The following is a 22,495-nucleotide window of genomic DNA, read 5'->3' as shown; positions in this document are numbered from 1 at the left end:
CATTGGTTTGTCCTGATTTTGGTTAATCTTATATGGAGCGACACTTGCATTCCTCTTTTAAATGATCTTGGATAAGCTTAAGCTAATTTTAAAAGACTGTGTAGCTGATACCTTCAAGCTTGGAGGTAAAGTGCATCTTACTGAAAAAAATTCCTTCACTATTTGCTTTTCAGGGGATCAATAATTCACAAGAGATACTTCTATGGTTCACTCACATTGCTTCCGATTACAGCTGGCTTCGCTGTAAGTATGTGGTTTTATTCTCAGAGTAAAAGTAATGTTCAACTGCTATCCTATTTTTCTCAGTTACTAATAGTAATCCTTTGAACTGCATCTTTCTTAGCATTACCCTCATACAGATCTAGTGGCTGAGCCATCTCAAGCTTTTCCCTAAGGGTCTGTTTGGATTCATGGAAAGCATAGGAAAGGAAATAATGTTTCCCAAGAAACTGTGGGAAAGGAAATATTGTTTTCCTTCTTTGTTTTTCAACAAGATTTTCCTAGAAATTTAGGATCTATTTTCATATTTGTTCTTTGGCAAAAATAAAATAAAAATGGTAGTCACTAGCATGTGCCAGATTAGCACATGTGGCACATGTGGAATGCTTGGAGATGGACACGGATTGCTTGCAACAGCCTGCTGCAGGAACTTCCTGTGACAGGAAGCTAGGTGGGCCCCACCATGATGTTTGTGAGAAACCCACCCCATCCATCCGTTTTTCCAGATCATGTTTGGACATGGACCCAAATGACGCAAATCCAAAATTCAAGTGGGCCACACAATAGGAAAAAGTGGGTAGGGAAATGCATATAGTTGAAACCTCCTTGGGGTTCACCGTGATGCTTATCTGCTATCCATACTATTCATAAGGTCATTCCTACTGGGACGAACTGAAAACACAAATATTATCCTGATCCAAAACTTTTGTGGCCCCATGAATGTTTTAACGGTGGACATTCAATCCTCACTATTTCCTATTGTGTGGCCCACTTGAGTTTTGGATCAAAATTTTAGGGTCCATGTCCTAACATGATATGTCAAAACAGAAGGATGGGGTGGTTTTTTCACAAACATCACAGTGGGCCTCACTTGACTTACTATCATAGGAAGTTCCCGCAACAGGCTGTCACATGCAATCCACTTTCCTTAGAGATGAACAATGGCACTTGTGGCATACACGGTATATGTGGGCACTTGAAGCCAAGTTGTGGCACACATGGTGCATGTGAGGTGCTAGAAGTTGTATGGTGGCACTTGGCAGAAGACACACATTGGCACATTTAACACGTGGGCACTGAAGCTTTTTATTATTATTATTATTATTTTTTACATTGGCACATGTGCATATTTAGAGCTGAACTGAGTCGAGCTTGGCACAGCTTGGCTTGGATCGGCCAACAGCCTATCCCAGCTCGAGTTCGGCTCGGTTCGGTCAACAGCTCGGGTTAGCTCGAGCTGAGTTCAAGTTCAAGCGTTCGAGTTGAGCATTTTCTTTCTAGTTTTTATACGGGCGGGCCCTTTTTTTAATATGTATAATGTAAAATATAAAATATTAATTAAGTTATATATAAAAATATAATATTATATAATTAAGTTATAACTCGAGCCGAATCGAACCAAGCTGAGCCGAACGGAGTCAAGTTCAGGCTGAGCTTCGAGCCGAGTCAAGTTGAACTCAGGCTAGCTTGAGCTCGGCTCAAAATCCTTTCGAGCTCAAAAAATCAGTTCGGCTTGGCCCGAACCCAGCTTTGAGTCGAGCCGAGTTGAGCTTATCTGAGCCGAACCGAGCGAGTTAACCGAGCTAGATAGGGTTCGTGTTCAACTCTAGCCATATTTGAAGCGATTGAAGATGGATGATGGCACATGTAGCACATGTGGCACATTGGTGCATGTGGGGTGCTTTGCACATGTGGGGCACAATATAAGATGAATGGTGGTACATATAGTGCAATAGCACATGTGGGGCGCAAGAGAAGTTGGTGATACATGTGGCACATAAGCACATGTGGGGGTGCAAGCAAGGTGTTCCGTTGCGGTAACGGTGGGCGTAACGGTCCCCACCGTTACTGATACGGATACGCCCTGTATTGGTCGATACGGGGTGTGTAATGGTCAAATTTTTTTGTTAGAAAAATCTCAAAAAATATCCATTAAATCTAGAATATTCTAAATATTCCAAATATGCATTCATTTATAATTTTGAACATGTTTATGGTGGTGTGACAGTTCACTCTTTGGTGAGAAGTTGTATAGGACTGTCTGATGAATTTATGAACCTGACAACCTGGAATTGGCTGCAAAACTCATATATTTAATTTTTTAACTATCTAATATCAATGATAGATTTATTAGAATGAATGTAATATCAAAATATCTTACATGTATAGGTGTTTGCAATTATTTTTCATTATTTATTCTATATTAAGTCATTAACATGCTTGAGGAGTGAGGTCTCCAGACTAGAGTTGAGACTTGCATAAATTACAATGTTTATTCTATTTTAAAGTCTTCAACATGTCATAGACTTCTCCTCCTATCCTGTGATTCCTATCTTGTCATCCTCAAGTCAAGAATGTATATAAAAAAATTAGTAGTATTTGATATACTCCCTTGCAACTTGATTGGTTGTAAGGGGAGTTATTTAAGTACAAGTTCGGCAGTGTCAAGTGTGTGCTTGCTGGGTGAATATGTGGGTAATGGACTAATGGGTATATATCAATACTTACCATAATAAAAATATATACTTACCATAATAAAATTCACGAGTCACCACTCACCACCAAAATGAAAATCTGCTTTATTGTGGTTGCTCGACCTTCACATCATTGACATCATCAGGCTGTGGTTGTGGAATAGGTGTTGCATATCTATAATATCCAGTGCCAAAAGGAAAGACCAGGTCAACGAAACCAGAAGATGACTTGACTAGGCAACGACTCCGACCCCGAGTAAGCATATCCACCAGTGCCCGTCGAATAGCTGTACTGGTGCCCATACTTAGGCTGTTGAGAATCTTGAGATTGAGAAAGTCTCTGTGATGAGTAACTTGGATTTGGATCTGGATATCTATAATCATATGGATATAGATTAGAACTACTCCAACATGAATGTGATGGAATAGGCCTAGTATTACCATAATCCCATTGAGCATAAGAATATCTATCATAATGCCTAGGACCATAGGCCTGCTGATGTTCTGGACCTCCTGGTAGTGGTGCACCACTAGACCTAGCCTCCTCCTACTGGCTGTATCGTGACTCAGTACACTCACAAGTCCGATCTCATGTACTACCTCGTCGATGTTCATCGGCCTCACGATTTGTAGACGGCTGTATGGTGTGCCCAGCAACACCAAAAGTGCTAGCACTAGGGGCGTCATTACTATCATCGAACTTGGTCTCGCTGCTACTAGTGCTTGTACTCTTCTGTTGAACTTGAGCTGGACTTTGCATGAAAGCTACCCCTCTTTCTGGGTCCAACACAGCTGTACGACTTTCTTGTTGCGCCGTGCGTATTAGTGGGTCATCAATTTCCAATTCTTCACTATCCTCTTTAATTTGTTTTTCCCTTGCTTCTAACCAAGGTAGAAACGGGTCGTCCTCATCATAACTATTGTCCAAGTTTATTGGATAGTAGTCCGTGTCACTGGCGCCTGTAATGCTCCTATGATGTCGTCGCATTCTTAGCCTCATGTTGTAGTGCATGAAGACAAGTTTATCCAACGTCCTAGTCTGCAATTTATTCATATTCTTTGAATGAATAAGTGCAAAACAACTCCAATTCCTTTTGCAGTGATGGGGACATCACGTGCACATGCGCACGCACGCCGCCCCCTACGCATGTATGGAAGGAGAGGGAGGGCCCCGTCGTCGATCTGGCTCGATGACAACGTCAGGGGGGAGGGCCTCCTAGTTAGAAGACGGAGTTTTGGTTCATTAGAGTGGGCCTGATAATCAAGTAAAGCCCATCATGAGATCTCATGATCGGGGCCCACTAGTCGGATTGATTTCATATTTTAGGTTTTATTTATTTATATTATTTAGAATATCATGAACGCTTTAAATTTCTTTGATTGGTTTTTATTTTAGTTTACTTCATCACCAAGTGATAGGTTGCGCACATTGCATGAGTTTTGGGGTATAGGGTTTTCTTATAAATAGGCACCCCTTGTAGTTCTTTTGATTCATTGAAGAAATAAAAAATTCCTACGTATTTTTTTCTACTCTCTGAGTTTTGAGTTGTGGAAAAATTCAAGTGGGTGCGAAGCCCTCCATTTTCGAAGGGATAACTACCGTGGTGCGAAGCCACACCTATCCCGATTCATCCCCACCTTCGTCCATCCATATTTCTTCTCCTACAAGCATTCCATCGGCAAATCCATCAATAGTTGCAGCCGTTTTTCTTTCTACAGCAGATTTCAAGAATCTGGCCCTGTAGGAGGGCTGAAACTTTGGCGGAGCACCACGCGCAAACCGTGCATGGGTTCAAGCTGAGATTTGGCGGTTTTGGAGTCCATACCTGGCCGACTAGGGCCAAGGTGACCTTTTTATGAATAGTGGACCCCACACACGTGCGGCCGTGATCACACGCACGTGCGTCTGGGCCTTGTTGCTGTCCGCGTCTGGGAACTATCTTCCGGTTTAGGTTTTCTTCTTATTTTACCCTCTCATAAACCCTAACCCTAGATTGCATTATCCTTAATTTATTTGCCCCTTTTCTCACCCTAGGGTTCTTTGAATTGAAATCGGTGAATCCCTTGGATTAGGGACTGGTTACTGTGCATGTGTGGATGATTTCTATTTCCCATTGAGCATGTTTCGTCCATAATTTTATTGATCCAGTCCTAGCCTGTGTGGGCCTGGACCCGCACAGATTCCCCTTGCTTGAATGTTTGAACTTTTGTGTGGGATGTGGAATTTTTATGTTATTGTTTCTGAATTAGTGTGATCTAAGCCGGAAATCTTGCATATCATATTTAAATTTCATGTCCTGCATCATGTAGCTAGAAGAAGTTGTCTGGCTCAAAACTTTTACTGTAATTTTTTGGAGAGCCTTCGTACTCTCCGAAATTCATCCACCATTCGGCCGGTTGCAATCTACATACTGTATGCTGTGTAAGAGCATCTCCAAAGCTACCCTGACGATTTCCAAATGTATTTAATTCATTCAACGCCTTTATTTGCATATCTAAGTCAGGCTCTAGTCTCTTAATCACATTCTTTAGCCCGACACAAACTTCATTATCCGCAATAAATGATTGAGCATGTCTATACCTAGGATTTAGGTAGTTACTTGTTGCATGAAGATCGTGATGGAGTTATATTGTCCATCTCTTGTCGATCATCTTCCAATAAGACTCCTAGCTTGTACAATCACATCGAATTGCCAACTTCGTCGTATCCAAGACATTGTAGAGGAAGCCTGTGGTAGGTGATTCGTCGGTTTCGACAAGACGGAGTACCTTCATTAGTGGTTCCATCATCTTTAAGATCTTCTTGACCTTCTTCCAATATTTGTTGTCTCGTATGGTGTTCACAACTTCAACCGGTGTCCCTGACGTCTTCTTCCCATGTTTTGTGTTGAGCCAATCTCGTGAAGCGAACACCTCACTCAACTCTCCCCTATGCTGGTATAAACTCTTCAAGGCTATAAAGTTTGTTGCGAATCTAGTCGCCGCAGGCCTCAGCAACTCTCATCCCTTTGTGAACTTCCTCATTATTATGACTACTTGATTATGGTTGTAAATAAATGTAGTCACTCATCTCGCCCTTTCGACAATTTCCCTAAAACTTATTCTTCCTAATATCTTCTAATATGAGATCAATACAATGGGCAACACATGGTGACCAAATATTATGTGGTCTCTTTATCATCATGTCCTACAGCCTTATATGATACTTCGTTATTTGTCACAATCTGCACCACATTCTCCTCTCCAATTTCATCCACCACTTTATCCATTAGGGAAAAATATAATTAGAATTTTTTGTTTCGACCGAGGCATCAATTGACTTATGGTACACAATTCCCAAATGGCAGTACACCATGAAGTTGATCATGTTGCATCTGGTCGGGTTAGTCCAACCATTGCACATGATCGTGCATCCTCTAGCCTGCCATATGGGTTTAAAGGTAGCCACGTACGCTTTCACATCTGCATATTCTACATCTGTCCATTTCCTTCTAATCTCCCTAGTCGTGGGAGCTTTAATTCCTTCACCTGCTTCTGTTGTTACATCAATTACCAAATGCTAATATAGAGAATTGGCCAAATTAGGAGGTATGTTGGCATGTATAAATAACTTTGCTGTTGCTCTACCTAGCTTTTCAATGGAAGTTCTACTCCACATTTGTTTTATCTTATTTTGTTTGGTTGATTCTTTCCTAAACAAGATTGGATCAATAGAGGGTCTCTTGAGCTCATTTACTTCTTCGTCCAAATGTACGGGGTCATCACGTGAAGATGCCTCCTGTCAGTTCCAAACATACGTCGTAATCCACCCAACCTACTCCCACCCTCACCCCCACTTGCAGATGTAGTCGCACTGCCAGTTGCACTCCCACTCCCACTATTCGCCTGTATCATGTATAAACCCCCTCACGCCAAACACGCGCCGACTTTCTTCCTCTTCACGAGCAAGACACAAGCTTTCTCCTAATTATAGTTACTTCTCAATCTGAATCTTCGTTAGAATCAATAATATTTTTATCACGAACGCTCATATATTCAAGAACAATTCCCTTTTGAACCATGAAGTGACATTTCTCCCAATTGAGAGAACCAGGTTCTTTTCTTCACACAGAGTTAGGACCGATTGTAAATGATTCATGCACTCATCAAACAAAACCAAATATAGAAAAATTGTCCATGAAGACTTCTAAGAAATGGCTAACCATGTCGGAAAAAATACTAATCATGCATCTTTAGAAAGTTGTAGGAGCATTACAAAGACCGAAAGGCATCCTTTTATATGCAAAGGTGCCAAAAGGACACGTGAATGTAGTTTTCTCCCAGTCTTCTGGAGCAATTTCTATTTGGTTGTATCCAGAGTACCCATGTAGGAAATAATAGTAGGAATGACTAGCTAACCTTTGTAAGATTTGATCAACGGACGGTAAAGGAAAGTGGTCTTTCTTAATAACAGTGTTCAATTTCCTATAGTCAATGCACATTCTCCAACTAGTAGTGACTTTGGTTGGCACTTGGCACTAATTCATTATTGGCATTAGTGACTATGGTAATTCTAGATTTCTTAGGAATCACTTGAGTTGGACTCACCCATTGGTTATCTAAAATAGGTAGATGATACCCACATCCAGTAGCTTCATGACCTCGACTCTAGCCACTTCTTTTATATTTGGATTTAATCGACGTTGTGGTTATCTAAAAGATTTAACACTCTCTTCGAGGTGTATCCTGTGACTACAAATCAAGGGGTTGATTCCCTTGATATCTGCAAGTGTCCAACATATGGCACCCTTGTGTTCTCTGAGAATAGTAATCAATTTACTCTCTTGGCCTTTATCAAGGTGGGAAGAAGTCACCACTGAAAAAGTATCATCTTAACCCAAAGATGCATATTTAAATTCTGAAGCAAAGGTTTCAGGTCGAGCTTTGGTGCTTCAATACTAGATGGCAAAGGCTAGGAATCGGTAGAGGGAAGTTTTTCAAAACAAGGTCTCCACCAGTTAGTCTCAAGCACCGGATTAGAATCAAGCAAGGCATTCATCACATCCAAAATCATGTCGTCATTAGAATCGGCGAAGTGAGCCAAGCATGCTTCTAAGGGATCAGAAAATGAGTTTAAAAGGAACTCATCCGCCACAAGTGTATTGATCATGTTTACTTCGTGGACCTTGTCATCATCCCCTTGTTGTTTGTACATGTTAAAAACATTTAGCTCTAACGTCATATTGCCAAAAGAGAGTTTCATGACCCCATCCCTGCAATTGATCACGACATTTGAGGTTGCCAAGAATGGACGTCCAAGGATAATCGGTATCTGAATGCTAGCATTCATCATAGGTTGAGTATCTAAGACAATAAAGTCTACTGGGAAGTAGAAATTGTTGACTTAGACTAACACATCTTCAACTACCCCTCTCAGTATCCTCACAGAGCGATTAGCAAGTTGTAAAATAGTTTTGGTGGGTTTCTAGTCATCAAGTCCTAGTTGTTCATATATCGAGTAGGGTATGAGATTGACACTTGTCCCCAAGTCGAGAAGTGCTTGTTTAATCCAAAAATTCCCTATGATGCAAGAGATGGTAGGACTACCAGATCCTTATATTTCGGGGGAGGGTTCTGCTTGATGATGGCACTAACTTGTTCGGTCAGAAAGGTTTTCTTTCGTACATTAAGCTTTTGCTTCATAGTACAAAGATCCTTGAGAAACTTAGCATATGATGGTATTTGCTTAATGGTATCCTACAAGGGTATGTTGATCTTCACTTGTTGGAAAACTTTCAAGATATCTTGATTATTAGCCACAGGTTTGGATGAGAGCAATGCTGAGGGAACGAGGCTACCACTTTTTGATCATGCTCTTGCTCTTTTTCATGTTGAACGTCGCTAGATTTGTCATCGCTTTTAGGTTTAGAAGATTTCTCAGGTTTTTCATCCTTCTTAGGAATATCTTTTTCAATCACTTTGCCACTTCTAAGAGTGGTGACAGATTTAACATGCTCAACATGGGGGTTGGAAGAATTAGGATCACCCACCTCATATTGGCCTTTGTGATTTGGTTGCGGTTAGGCTAGAAAAGTCCCTTTTCCCCTAACATTGAAGCTTGATTCAATTCTCTCAACTGAAGATTTGAGCTCTTGGAGGGTTTGCATGGTTCTCTAATTGATTTGTATTTGTCCATGCATGAATGCTCGCAATGTATTCTCTAGGGTCTTCTTTGGTGGGGGCACATAAGGGGTGCTAGTAAAGGGCCCTGGAGGATTATTGCCTATATTAGCGGTAGGTCCGTTCCTCCAATTGAAATTGGGATGGTTCCGCCAATTATGATTATACCAGGGTGTCCCGTATCTGTTACGATGCGGCCGTATCGGCCGATACGTAACGGTAACGGCCGACCCCGTTATGCAATACGGGGTCGAAACGGGCACCCTCCTGATTTTGTGACCATAACGGCCGTTACGGGCCATAACAGCCGTTATGTCCCGTAACGGCTGTTACGGCTAAAGAAAATAGGAAAAAAAAAAGTACCTTTTTTTTTTTTTTCTTCTTCTTCTGGACTGCTGCGGGTGCGGCTGCGGCCTTCTTCTTCTTCTTCCTTCTCTGTCTCCCTCTCCCTCTCCCTCTCCCTCTTTTTCTTTTCGGTTTCCCTCTTCTTTCCCTCTTTTTTCTTTTCATATCGGAAAAAAATCGGAAGCGGATTTGCTGGTGTACCACACACCAGCTGTATAGTTGCTGCAGGTACGTGTCATGCTAAGACGAGCGCTGACACTCCTCGAGCTCCGAGTTGTACGAACGGTTCAAAGGAGATCAAAGTTACATGGGCTCCATAGTGATGTATTTATTATATCGACACCGTTCATCTATTTTTAGAGATCATTTCAGAGCATTACCCAAAAAATGAATCATATCCAAAGATCGTCTGGACCACACCAAAAATAACAGCGGAGATAATGATTTTCATTGTTAAACAATTCGTAGGGCCCACCATAACGTTTATTTTCCATCCAATCTGTTCGTAAGGTCAAAAAGACTTGAATGAAGAGGAAAAACAAATTTTATATTGATCCAAAACTTATGTGATCCCAAAGAGGGTTTCAACGGTGGACGTTCAATCCCCCACTGCTTTTTGCAGTGTGGTCCACTTGATAATTAGATCTGTATTATTTTTCGTGTCAAGCCTTAAGACGAGCTCGTCAAATGAATGGACGGTTTAGATATAACACATACCTCATGATCAGACCCACAGGAATTGCTGACGTCAAATGAATGGACTGGGTACGCACCACGCTTTTATTGCACAAGTTCATAAATGGTACACGTGCCACGTGGGCCCCACCATGATGTACGTATTTTATCCATGCCGTCCATCCATTTTGCCACATCATTTTAGGTTATGATCCCAAAAACTAGTAAGATCCAAATCTCAGGTGGACCACAACATAGGAAACAGTGGTTATAGAATGCTCACCATTAAAAATTTCTTAGGGTCCACTGTAATGTTTATTTTCCATCTAACCTGTTAATAGGGTCACATTGACGTGGATGAAGGGAAAACACACATGTCAGGTTGATCTAAAAGTTTTGTAGCCCCCAATAAATTTTTAATGGTGGACGTTTAATTATTGTTGCTTCTTATGGTGCGGTCCACCTGAGCTTTGGATCTGCCTCATTTTTGGGCTCATACCTAAAATTATTTGGCAAAATGGATGGACGGTGTGGATATAACACATTCATCATGGTTGGGGCCCAAAAAACTTTAACACTTGTGTGCTACACTTCACAATCCGAGTCCCACCTAATTCGGGCCCTTAAAAAATTATACACAAGACATGTATTAACTTAAAATTTACCAATTAAATTATGAACTGTAATTGCTAACTCATAATGCCAAAATCAATTTGTTTGAATAGTTTTAATTGTTATTTTGTGGACACTTATTTTTTAAAATAGGGCCTTTTGATTTTTTTTCATGATTCACTATCCAATAAATGTCCACCAATTCATAAGTGGGATAATGCCAATAAATTGCATGAATTTGAGGCTAATTTGGGGCATGGATTGGTCCTCCAAGTCAGCCCCAAATTGGCAACGCCATCTACCTGAATTTAATTTCATTTTTTAAAGAACTATTGGGAGAAATGATATCAAATTGTTAAGTTTATCAATTAGATATTTAGAAAATTAAATATATGAATTTTGTAGTCAAATTCAGGTTACCTGGTTCATAAATTCATCAGACAGTCCGATACAACTTCTCACCAAAGAGTGGACCGTTACACCACCATAAACTTGTTCCAATTTATAAATGAATGCATTTTTGGAATGCTTAGAATATTCCGGATTTAATCCATATTTTTTCATATTTTTTTGGCAAAAAAATAAATAAATTGCACCGTTACGGGCTGTTACACCCCCGTATCGCCGTTACACCCCCGTATCCGTATCGATATCGGAGGGCACCATTACGCCAACCGATATCGATATGGGATACCTTGGATTATACGTGTTTGACATAAAGGGCCTCTGATTAGCATTCATGGTATTGGCTTGATCATGCAACACTTCCTAAAAAGTAGGGATTGTAGGACAATCCTTAGTCAAGTGTGCATTGCTCTCACAAATATCACAAGCACTTTCAGTGACTTCATTGGTTTTAACCACATCAACTTTCCTTAATTCTATGGCCTCTACTTTTCGTGTGAGACCCACTATCTTTGCATTCACATCATCGTCCTCCTTTAGGATGTACATACCTCCCTTTTCCTTGGGCACATGCTTGGTATTATTCGTTTTGCTAGATGTGTCCCATGATTGGCCGTTCTCAGCTAGAAGGTCAAAATAATCCCAAGCCTCATCAGGGTCCTTGCTCATAAACTCGCCATTACATATCATCTCTACGAATTGACACATGTTTGAACTCAAACCATCATAGAAAAAGCTAATCACTCACTATGTTTCGTAGCCATAATGTGGGCAGGCAAACAATATTTCCTTGAAATGTTCCCAACACTGAAAGAAGGTTTCATTTTCCTTTTGGGAGAAATTCATGATATTATGTCTCGAACATGGAAAAACTTTTTAAGGAATTCCTTGGTCATTTCAGCCCATGTCCCAATGGTTATAGGCCTTAAGGAGTGTAACCAGGATTTGGCTCTCTCCTTTAAGGAGAAGGGAAATTGTTTCAATTTACTACATCTTCAGAGACATTGTTATAATGCAAAGTGGTGACTATCTCATTGAATTCCTTGAGTTGCAAATATGGACTTTCAGAATCAAGTTCATAGAATTTTAGAAGCAACCGAATTATTCCTGGTTTAAAATCAATGTTGCCTGCATTCACTGGGAAAACCATATAAGAGGGAGTGGTTGTTCTTGCAGGTTGTAAGTAATCACGTAAAGTCCTAACCGGTGGCATGTTATACACTTTGTTTTCATCTTGGTTCGGCTCGTTCTTAGCCATGGTTCTTGTTAAATCACAAGTATCAGGGCGTTTTCTAACACAATGATTGGACAACCCTTCAACTAGAATTCCTTCACTTAGAAGACTGTGTGTGATCACGTGTCCACTTAGGTTTGTACACACAAAAACCCTAGAATTAAATTTAAATCCTAATAGAAAAACAGAAACAATTATAAATAACCGAAGGATGAGGGAAGGATGTTACCGGTGAAGCAGACACACGACTCAAAATAATCCTACAGAAAAATAAACAAAAAGATGTTAGTAATTATTTGTTAAACAGAAAAAGTACTCAAAAAACATAAACTATAGAAAAACCTATCCTAAAGTATTCTTTACGTAGTCCCCGACAACGATGCCAAAAACTTGCTACAATCCTAAGATTGCACACCCAAGTGCAGGTAGCGAAGTAGTAAAGTACTCAGTAAGGCCGAGGTCGATCCACAGGGACTAGGAAAAAACATTGCTAGAAAGCAATTAGGGATTTGGGTTTTTCGCGTTAGGGCGAATTCGAAATTGCGTAAAAAACAATCAATAAAAGAGAACTAAGGCACTAGGGATCCACTTTTAATCAATCCTTAATGCTAATTCATCAATTCAACATGATAACTCAATTGGAATCGAATAAGGATTCCTTCCAATCGGAAGATGAAATAGTTAAACTAATTAATAATTCCCAAATAAGATATGAATCTTAATTGATCGATTTAAACATGAAGAACTAAGTAATTGATCGCAGGGAATTCCAAGTTTCTATTGTACTTGGAGTTAACTATGGATCAATGGATTTTACAGATCAAAACTTTCACTAAACTAAGAATTTAATCAATCCAATCACAATGCATCATTCAAACTATAAATATTGAATTAAAACAAATTAAACATTAAGAATTCATCAAAAGGTTCACCCCTTAGCCTAGCTAAGAGGTTAACCAACCATAGCTAATTTAAAACTAATCTCCAAAGAAAGAAAAACATAAAAAACTAGAATTAGAAAAGAACTAGAAGAAGAAGAGGAAGGAAAAACTATAGGAAGAAGAAGCTCCACCTCCGCTTTCTCTCTTCATTCGTCTTTATGATGCCCTAAACGCGTTTAGGAGCCTCTCTTAAATAGTGATTTTACACTGACTAAAGCAAATCCCACACTAACCCACTTTCACGCGCATTTTTGATTGATCCCTTTGATCGATCGAAACCAATTGATGTCCTATCGATCAATCAAAACTCCTTTGATTGAATCGAAGATGCTAAAAAATGTCCAGCTAGTAATTTGAATTATATTTTTTTTGATCGATCGACTTTTGATCGACATCAATCGAAGGTCTCTTGATTGAATCGAACATTCTATTGATTGATCGAAAATTCTCCGTCTTTTTCTTGAATTCAAAGTGCTCGATCGTTGATCTCTTCCATGCAACGTACTTGATTCTCTTGATCTTCAACTTTCACTTCTTTTCAGCACTTCAATTACTTTTAAGGGCCTGTTTGATTTTCCAAATCCCATGTAAATGCCCTGTGAATTAGTAATTATTATTCCTCCACTCCGTTTGAAAATGCACTTACATTTCAATTTTGAAAACCGAGTCAAAAAGACTGGTTTAAATTTTTTGGGTCCCACCCTGATATATATGATATATTTGCACCGTCCATCCATTTTAGCGTAACATTTTGAGGCATGAGCCAAAAAATGAGACTGATCCAACACTCAAGTGGCCCACACTAAAGGAAATAGTGGCACTGATAAGTTTTTAACGGTAGATGTTCGATTCCCTAAATCCTGTGGTGTGGTCCACTTGAACTTTGTATCAGCCTCATTTTTTTGGTCAAGCCCTAAATTTAGCTGGCATAACAGATGGACGGTGTGGATAAGCCACATACATCTGGGCCCCAAATATATTTCATAGTGTGCTCGGTTTTTGAGCTCAAAAAAGTAACCGTCAAATCCAGCATAGGCAACAATGCCGCAATTACCAAAGGAAATAATCATTACCCCATTTGCATTGTATTTACCGATGGTTTAGAAAATCAAACACCCCCTAAGCTTGATCTCTTTTTGGGTTTTGGAGTTCACGAACAACTCAGATTATCTCGGACTTCTATATTCATCCAATAAGGCTAATTTACCATTCATATGCAAGGGAAATAATGCAAAATTGAGGTCAATCATGCAATATTAAGCAAATACCATTGAGAAAAATAATAAGAATAAAACTCAGGGTTAAGAGGAAGAAGAGGAAAAATAAAGAAAGGAAGAAGAGGAAGAAGAAGAAGGATGGAAGGAAAGAAGAAGAAAGGATCCTAGGAGTCCTTGAGCTCTGAAACCATGTTATATATATATAAATATATATATATATATATGAGAGAGAGAGAGAGAGAGAGAGAGAGAGAGAGAGAGAGAGAGAGAGAGAGAGAGAGGCACTTTCCACGTCCAACTCGGCAGTGGACATTCCCCCTGGGTCCAACTTGATGGGCCCAACCTGAATTTAATCAGGTTTTAGAAGGTGAGACCCATACCCAACCAGGTTTCTTGACAGATTTGGGGCTTGGACCCGTTACGATTGGGACGGGTCCATCAGGTATCCATTGACAGCCCTACACACACACCCCGAGTCAATGTTGCAGAACTTGATGCCAAGCATCCTCGCATTCAGAAGAACTTGGACCTTGTGACCTCAAAATACCTGTGTGAACACTAGCATGCCTGGTGGGATGTTGCTCTCTCATCTTTGGTGCTCTAATGCATGGGCACTCCAATGCTTGATTTGAATCTCTAACCAATTTCCAAGCTAGTTCAGCAGATAGTCACATAATTTCCAAGCTAGTTGAGATAGTCATGCCTTTAATAGGGTTTACTGGGCTGATAGGGTCTCGGCCTAACCCAGTCAATCCTATATCGACACCTCTAGGCTCCAGTCACATGCTCCCTTAGACCTTCCATGGGTTGAGCCCTCGCATATTGCCTCAGAGACCTTGTTTGAGGAAGTGCACCATGTCGAGGTCATAGGGGTGGGGGACTTGGAACTTTCCCTAGATTGCACGGGTCGAGCTGGGAGATGTTTATCACCTTTTAGTAATGTTTATTGGTGGTACCATGAGCTGAGAGATATTGAGCACCCTTAACTAATGTTTATCATTGCTACCTTAACCCCAACCTGATTAGATTAATACTCTACTGATGAAATTCATTGTAAGTACTATGCCTGGGAAACCGCCATTGCTAGCTACACATCAACTTGCCATCTATCCAAGTAGGCAGTGAACCATGCTCGTAAGAATTTCACGCTTGAAATGAGAAGCATGGGAAAAAAGGTGCCTTCTATTATATTGGCCAGTGACCTATATATGTAATGACACAGGCATATCAGTCCCTGCGGAGGCTGGTTTTTTTAGTTCGTTCCACCAGCTTATCGAGTATTGGGTGAAACCTAGTACCAATCCGATATTGCCATATGAACAAGCTGAAACTGATTTTTTGAACCATGTATGCGAGTGTTGTCAATGATGGACTATCAATCTGAGCCTCTGCATGTCCAGCTCCAGGGCCCATGTAAAGGAAGGTTAATGTTCAATGTGTGATGGCATGCATGTGTTGTAAATGTGAGCCCCTGCTTGGCCAATTCCAAGGTCAATGTAAAGGAGGAAGGTCGATGTCCAAGCAACTGAGCATAGAACTCATGCCAATCAACTGATCGTAGAACTCATGCCAATACCATTGAAAGACAACCCCAAATTATTGGACCAAAGGCTAAGAGGACGACAGTGACAATGAATTTAATTCAATCCTTCATTAGGGGAGCAGCGGATTGGGAATTTGAGAGAAGCATTCCCTTCCTAATTATGGAGGTTTGGAAAGCAAGAATCCCTTTTGAGAAAAGTAATGAGTGCTGGGACAAGTTGTGGGTACCAAGTTGGTTATGTAGACGGGCTCAAGAACATTGAGGTCTGCATTTAGGTCATAAATGAGTTTCCAGAGGATATTGTGCATAATGTGTGGCACGGGATTGGATTAGATTTTCGCTGAGGCTCTTTGTCAATGAATAAGAAGGTTTAAATATGTTTGATATGCAGGACGGGAAGATTAGGTGGAGCTCCTATCATTTTGGAGATTGCTTGTTCTACCGTTTGTTCCTTCGTCATTATCTTTGATTTAGTACTGCAACTTTCCCAGAATGACAATCTAAAGTAATAAAGACACAAAGAAACCATATAATCTCATGGGATTGTGCTATATGGACTATGATTATGCTTTGAATGGTTCACTGGGAGAAGACAAGGTCATTCTCGCAGATCTTCATTACTAAATAAGAGGTAATGAAAACAGGAGGAAACTATATAATCCATTGGGTTGTGCTATGTCATTATGCTTGGAATCTCGTGCATCAACATATTTTATTCCAATCAATATCTATGTCAACATATTCTTTCATAACTCATAAGCTATATTTGTGATTAGTTATTTTATTATAACTATGGACCATCTAAATTATTAGTAAATATTCAAGACCTCAAGATGGATTCTGTTTGATATTTTTATATTTTCTGGCAGTTACAGATAAAAAATTATGAAACTAAAAATGATAGAATGTTTTCTATTCAACAATAGATTAACCATTTCTTCTTCGTTTTTTGAATTCTTGCTAGGTTCTTCCGTTGCCTAACGTCCCGTTCTTTTGGATTTTATTCCGCGCCTATTCTAACTGGAAAGCTTTCCAGGTGTGTTCCATACACTAAGCTGTTATGAAATAAGATTGTTGTATGGTTTTCAATAATGACATTCAATAAGATTGATCCAAAGCAAATGATTTCATGATAACTCAATTTTCTGAATTGCATTATCTAATTGACAAATCTATGCCTTTTTTTGAAGCTCCAAATCTTTTACTCATTCAATGAAATAACTGTAATGCTCATTTAAGTAGTGTCTTGTTATTCATACTTCTTTTATTTGATGGTTTTCTCATGCTTTTTTGTTATGCTTTAGTTGAGCTACCAATTCAACCCCTACGTTGCTCTATGTATAACAATATTGGTGAAATCTTCTTCAGCTAAGCACCGTTTCTCTTCTTGGAATCTGTGGTTGGAAAAAGGCTATGCATTGTTATGAAACTATTATGATTGATGTTTTGAATCTCATTCCCCCAAAATCCCAATTGAATCTTACAATTTATTGGTGATATCAAGATTCATGATTTGACTATCTTATGATTTAGCTCAAATCTTATAATTAATAAGAAACGAGGATCATGTTTCTGTCTGACTTGTGTCCTATAAAGCTGCTATTTGCTTTCCTTGTTATTTCTTTTGAAAGGTATTTGTGGCTTTTTATGGCTGAAAAATATTGCTCGGGCTTGCACTGAGTACCTTTGAGAGGGATTTTTAGTATTGTTATATTTTCAAAGTATACAGTACATGGAGGACTCCAAAGATGATGGTTGTAGTCAAGATTAGGATGTCTACACAGTTGACATTGATCGACAATTTGGAATTGATTGAGATTTGAGTGTTAACCTTCTGTTTATTTGGGGCTTTTAGCTTTTTGCCTTTGAGCTTGAAGTTGGATTACCAAAACATGTTTAACTTTTGTTTCTAAACAATAAAGGCAATGCGTTGTGGTATTTTGTTTGATATTTTATGCAAATCTTGATGTGATATGGTAGAATGTAGAAGATTTGATTTGATCCCAATTTTACCATATATAGCACCTTTATGATTTTACAATTCGTATGATGTCTAGAGCATTGAGTTTATGGTTCTAGTTGCACATTTTATATTAGAATATGGCACATAAACCTGTTGGACTTGGCCCTGGTCTAAATTCTTCAAACCCTGTAGATTTACAGGCTGGGCTTACGCTCGGGTTTACTCTTTATTAGGGTTGTCAATGGGCTGGACCTATGTTTAAGTCTGGCCCAAATTGTGAACTGGTCGGGACGGCAGAACAGGATTCATGTAGCCGAGTAATTGGGATAATGCTTAGATGATGATGATGGTCGGGCCGGCTGTGTAAAAAATATCAATTTTGCTTAGCTCATTGAACAGCCCTGGTCTTGATGCTTCTGTGATGTGGCCTGCCCGAACGCAGGCCCATTTGCATTTGGCATTTGTGCTGCCACAGCCACAAGTCAGGGTTGGATCTTAATTTTTTGTCTGTGGGTCAGGATAGGGCTTACTATCAGCCCATAAAATAGACGAATCAGTCTTGATTTTACCTAGACCCAGCCTACTAACGACTAGGTGCCATAGGTGCCAATTGAGAAGCTCGCTTGCACCCCAGTTTTTGGTAACCAGGGTTATACCTCATTAGCACTTTCTGTTGTGAATGATTTGCTATGAATTAGTCATTCTTCAAATTGTTCTTTATTCAGGGAAGCGAGAGACTTCTTCTACTAGTCTCTGACTGCTCGAAGGCGTGGACTTCGCTTGTTGCCGATGAGAGTGGAACAACTACTGCTGGTGACAGTTACAAGCAGGCAGCCAACAGTTTACCTGGTCCTCCGTGGGTAAGCATATTACTTTCTCAGTGTAACCATCAAAACAATCCCCTGTGACATTATTTAACAAGTATCTTCTCTTTTTGATAAATCAATCTCTTCATTGCAATGAAAGAAATGGAATGTGTATTTAAGCTTGTCTGATGTCCAGTGGGGCAGCATATCATCAAACCTTTGCTAAACAAATCAGTTCTTTTTTTTCTTTTTTTCTTTTTTCCGGCAAAATTGGATTTGTGAAACCAACCCCAAATAATTGGGACAAGGCTATTATCATGATGATGTAAGCTAGTCTGATCCGTCGTTATCTAACGTTGAGAAACTTGGCATTGATTTGAAGCTTGGTTCGCTATATTCTCATGTTACCCCTTGTGTCAAGAATCTTACTGAATTATGTTTATGTAATTAACATTAAATTCTCATTCGAGTTTTGAAGCATGTTTAGGCATGTCATACGATTCATGAGTTCCCAATCATTCTGCACTTTTTTAAAGCCCAGTAAATGGGTCACTATTAGCAGTTTATTTATTTATTTATAAGCCCTACATGGGCCACTATTGGCAGTTTTTTTTTTTTTTTTTTGTTGTACCATTGTAGTAGATTGTTATTGAGTTCATACATGTTTCAAAGTTGATGCTTTGCTTCCCTTCATTAGTGCAAGGCTTTACAATGCACATCTGTTTTTCCCTCATACTTTTCTTTTCATCTTTGGTTCTAATATCCCTTCCAATGCAAAAAAAAGGTTTTGCAGCCCTCCGAGGAGCTCGGGAAACTTCTATCCAGGCAAGATGTGAAGGACAACCTTAGCACCTCTGTTGTTTTGGATATTTGCAAAGAGTATGCCCTTGACAATAAGCACGTATTGAAGTATAGGGATTCTGTGTAGTTTGCTGTGTACATTTTTGACTTCCCAAAGCATTCGATGCAAGTTTTGGTCACTGAACACGTCCTTCGATGCTCGTTTTCAACTGTTCAGCAGCAATGGCAAATGAATAGTCAGAAAGCAGAATCGAGGAAAGTTGAGAGAAGCGAAAATAAAATCTTTGTTTGCGATTCTGTCCCATAGTCTGGTCAATCGTCATCAGCCTTCTAGAGTTAAAAGAAAGTTGAGAGAGGAAAATAAACTCTACTGTGTGATTTGTGGCTCATCAAGTCAAGTCGCTGTTACCAGCTTAGATTGTGATTATAATCGCTCTCCACTTGCAAATGCAATGGAGATTGGTGTGGGCCAATGGAGAAGAACCCACAAGCTGATGCTTTATCCAACCATATTCAAGTTGAAGTATTGAATCAACTAGAGAACATGCTTGTTGTTACGTGGAAAAGGAACCCCTGCTGAAAGGGCAATAAAATTTAAAAATAAGGGCCCGTTTGGATCCTTGTATTTGTTAATCCAGGATTGGCCGACTGCATATATTATCCAATCCTGTATTTACCCATGCATGGCTTCGAATGGGCCACCTAATCAGGACGAACCTCCAAATAAGCTATTTTGGACACATTTAGCCGATTAGGGCATGTCTAGATAGGTTTGTATTGATAGGCTCCTTTTCTTTTGTGACGGCTGTTTGTCAAACACTTTAGAATTGGAATTGATGGATAAGCACCCATTTGGCACATGGACACATGCACATGCCAGGTGGGAGTGGATGATAGTAGGGTGTTTGAAGATTTACGGTGGCACATGTGGCGTGCTTGAAGATGGATGGTGACACATGGCATAGACAGGGTTGGGGAATGTTTCTAGGTCATGGGCTATCAGACAATGACCTGGACAACTAGTGAGACATGGTCCTGTGCAGAATATTTGCCCAAATTAAAAGATGGCCAGTGAAAACAGGACTTTTAACATGGACTGCTAATCCTCCATTTGCTGTCCATTTGCAGTTTTGACTGGATGATTAGATTTTCAGGGTTATGATCCACACATAGCGATGGATTGTCCATTATGCAGTATGTGTAGTGTGGATGGATAGCATGAATGGTTTTCCACCACCACCTTGGCCAGCCACACTGACAATTAGGTCTAAAAATGGGCCGGGTTGCACTGAATAATATTTGTAGTCCAGCTCATCAGCCAAGCATGAGGGCCTTGCCCAGCCAGCCTGTAAGGACGAATCAAACACGGGTTTTGTTTGGGTCCTACCCGGGCTACTCAAGCAGTTGGGATTTGGGTTATTTGTCAGGGATTTAGACAGTTGGAAACTCGGTTCAGCCCAATTAATTGGTACGCCTAAAACTCCGACCAGGTGGAATGAAAGCAAACGGGTCTGGCTCAGGCTGGATACGAGTTACCCCTACTATTTGGACAGGACAAATAGACTTGGATTTAGATCATTTTTGGCTTATGTAAGAGTGCAACCATCCAAAACCACAAGGATCACCCAGGGCAAACATCATTCATATCCATTAATCGAATAGGCCACACTCGTATTTTTCTATTTATCAGTAGCTAGACATTGGTTTTTATGGTGTGGCCCACTGGATGAGTGGATGGGGCTGGTTTTTGCATAAGCTGATCCTCATGGGTGTGTGTATCTATGCATGTGTACACATACATATATGTATATATAATGTTTTAAATATCAACGATATACCTTGTATCCCACCCGTGCAATACAAAATACACAAGTAGTGCCAATATATCCCATATTTTTGGTCCGGTGAGTATTTTTAATTTTTTATCCTTCATTTTTTTTTTTTTGAAATTATGTTAAATTGGTGTCAAATGGTTACAAATCTTTGGTTCTTTATTTTTTAAATGAATAATCATAGACTTGAAGCTTTGATTTTAATATCCATTGGTTCATTATGTTCTTCATTTTTTTCAAAATTTTTCTTCAACTAGTTGTCAATTGAGATTAATTTTGAAGTATTTAGGAGTACTTGATGAAATGATTATCACATAAACTATAATTTCAAAATTTAAGTGTAGGTGGTTCGATTTGGAAAAAAAAATGGAGAAAATTAAAAAAATTCCCAATTTCTTCCAAATTGCTTGCAATGTTGCACTCCAAATATAAAATCAAGCATGTATGAGGGCTGATTTATTGATTTGTTAAGTCATTGTCAATTTTTAGAAAATAAAAATTAATTAAAAAATTATTAAAATATATTTTTTAAACTTTTCCTTTAATCAACTATCAATTAAAATTAATTTTGAAGTATTTAGGAGTGTTTGATAAAATAATCCTTACATACCTTCTAAATGTTATGCATTCAATTTGAATATAGTTGGGTTAGTTTAGTCTGACAACACAGCTTAAGACCCTATACAAAAGAAGCCTACTATGTGCACTTCTTTTTTAACAATTCCTGAAGTTTCATTAAAAAATTTAACCATTCCAATGTTTCTGCATGTTACCCAAAAAGTGCGATAAATTACCTGATACAAACGATATATCCTGTGCAATAACCGATAAGTATATGTATTCCAAGGATGAGTTCTCAAAAAGTTTTCATGAATTCTGGTGAGAATCAATTCCTAGGTGATATATATATATATATATATATATATATATAGGGAAAAGGTACTATATGCTCGACCGTATTATACCTTTTATAAGGTACGTTTATAGAACTGGGAATTTATGTGCGAGCCTTTCGTTATTGGAAGATTATGTGCTAGGATTTTGTGTAGGGCTCACTATGATGTTTGTGATAAATCCAACCCGTCCATCCATTTTTCAAAATCATTTTAGGGCATGCAACCAAAAATGAGGAGGATCTAAAAATTAAATGGGCCACATGAGAGGAAATAGTGGAGATTTAGTGACCACCATTGAAACATTCATATGGCTACAAAAGTTTTGTATCGGTTTATATTCATAGTGTTTTCATTTCATCTTAGTGAAAATGAC

The 22,495-nt window shown here is 39.2% G+C and overlaps 1 protein-coding gene across 2 annotated transcripts in view; it reads left to right on the top strand.

Moving 5' to 3' along the window:
• The window catches only part of LOC131225960 (uncharacterized), a 31,337-nt gene extending 11,641 nt beyond the window's left edge, over nt 1-19,696 (top strand). For both annotated transcript variants that reach the window (XM_058221587.1, XM_058221586.1), the window contains 4 exons: nt 174-243; nt 16,789-16,860; nt 18,513-18,647; nt 19,378-19,696. In XM_058221587.1, coding sequence (XP_058077570.1) covers nt 174-243; nt 16,789-16,860; nt 18,513-18,647; nt 19,378-19,521 — 421 coding nt within the window. In that variant the 3' untranslated portion in view covers nt 19,522-19,696. The remainder of the gene's footprint in view (nt 1-173; nt 244-16,788; nt 16,861-18,512; nt 18,648-19,377) is intronic.
• The last annotated feature ends 2,799 nt before the right edge of the window (nt 19,697-22,495 follow it).

This window comes from Magnolia sinica, chromosome 14, assembly GCF_029962835.1.
Source record: "Magnolia sinica isolate HGM2019 chromosome 14, MsV1, whole genome shotgun sequence".
Lineage (NCBI taxonomy): Eukaryota > Viridiplantae > Streptophyta > Magnoliopsida > Magnoliales > Magnoliaceae > Magnolia > Magnolia sinica.
The sequence above is the reverse complement of the archived record's forward strand: the minus strand, read 5'-3'. Positions and strand labels throughout refer to the sequence as shown.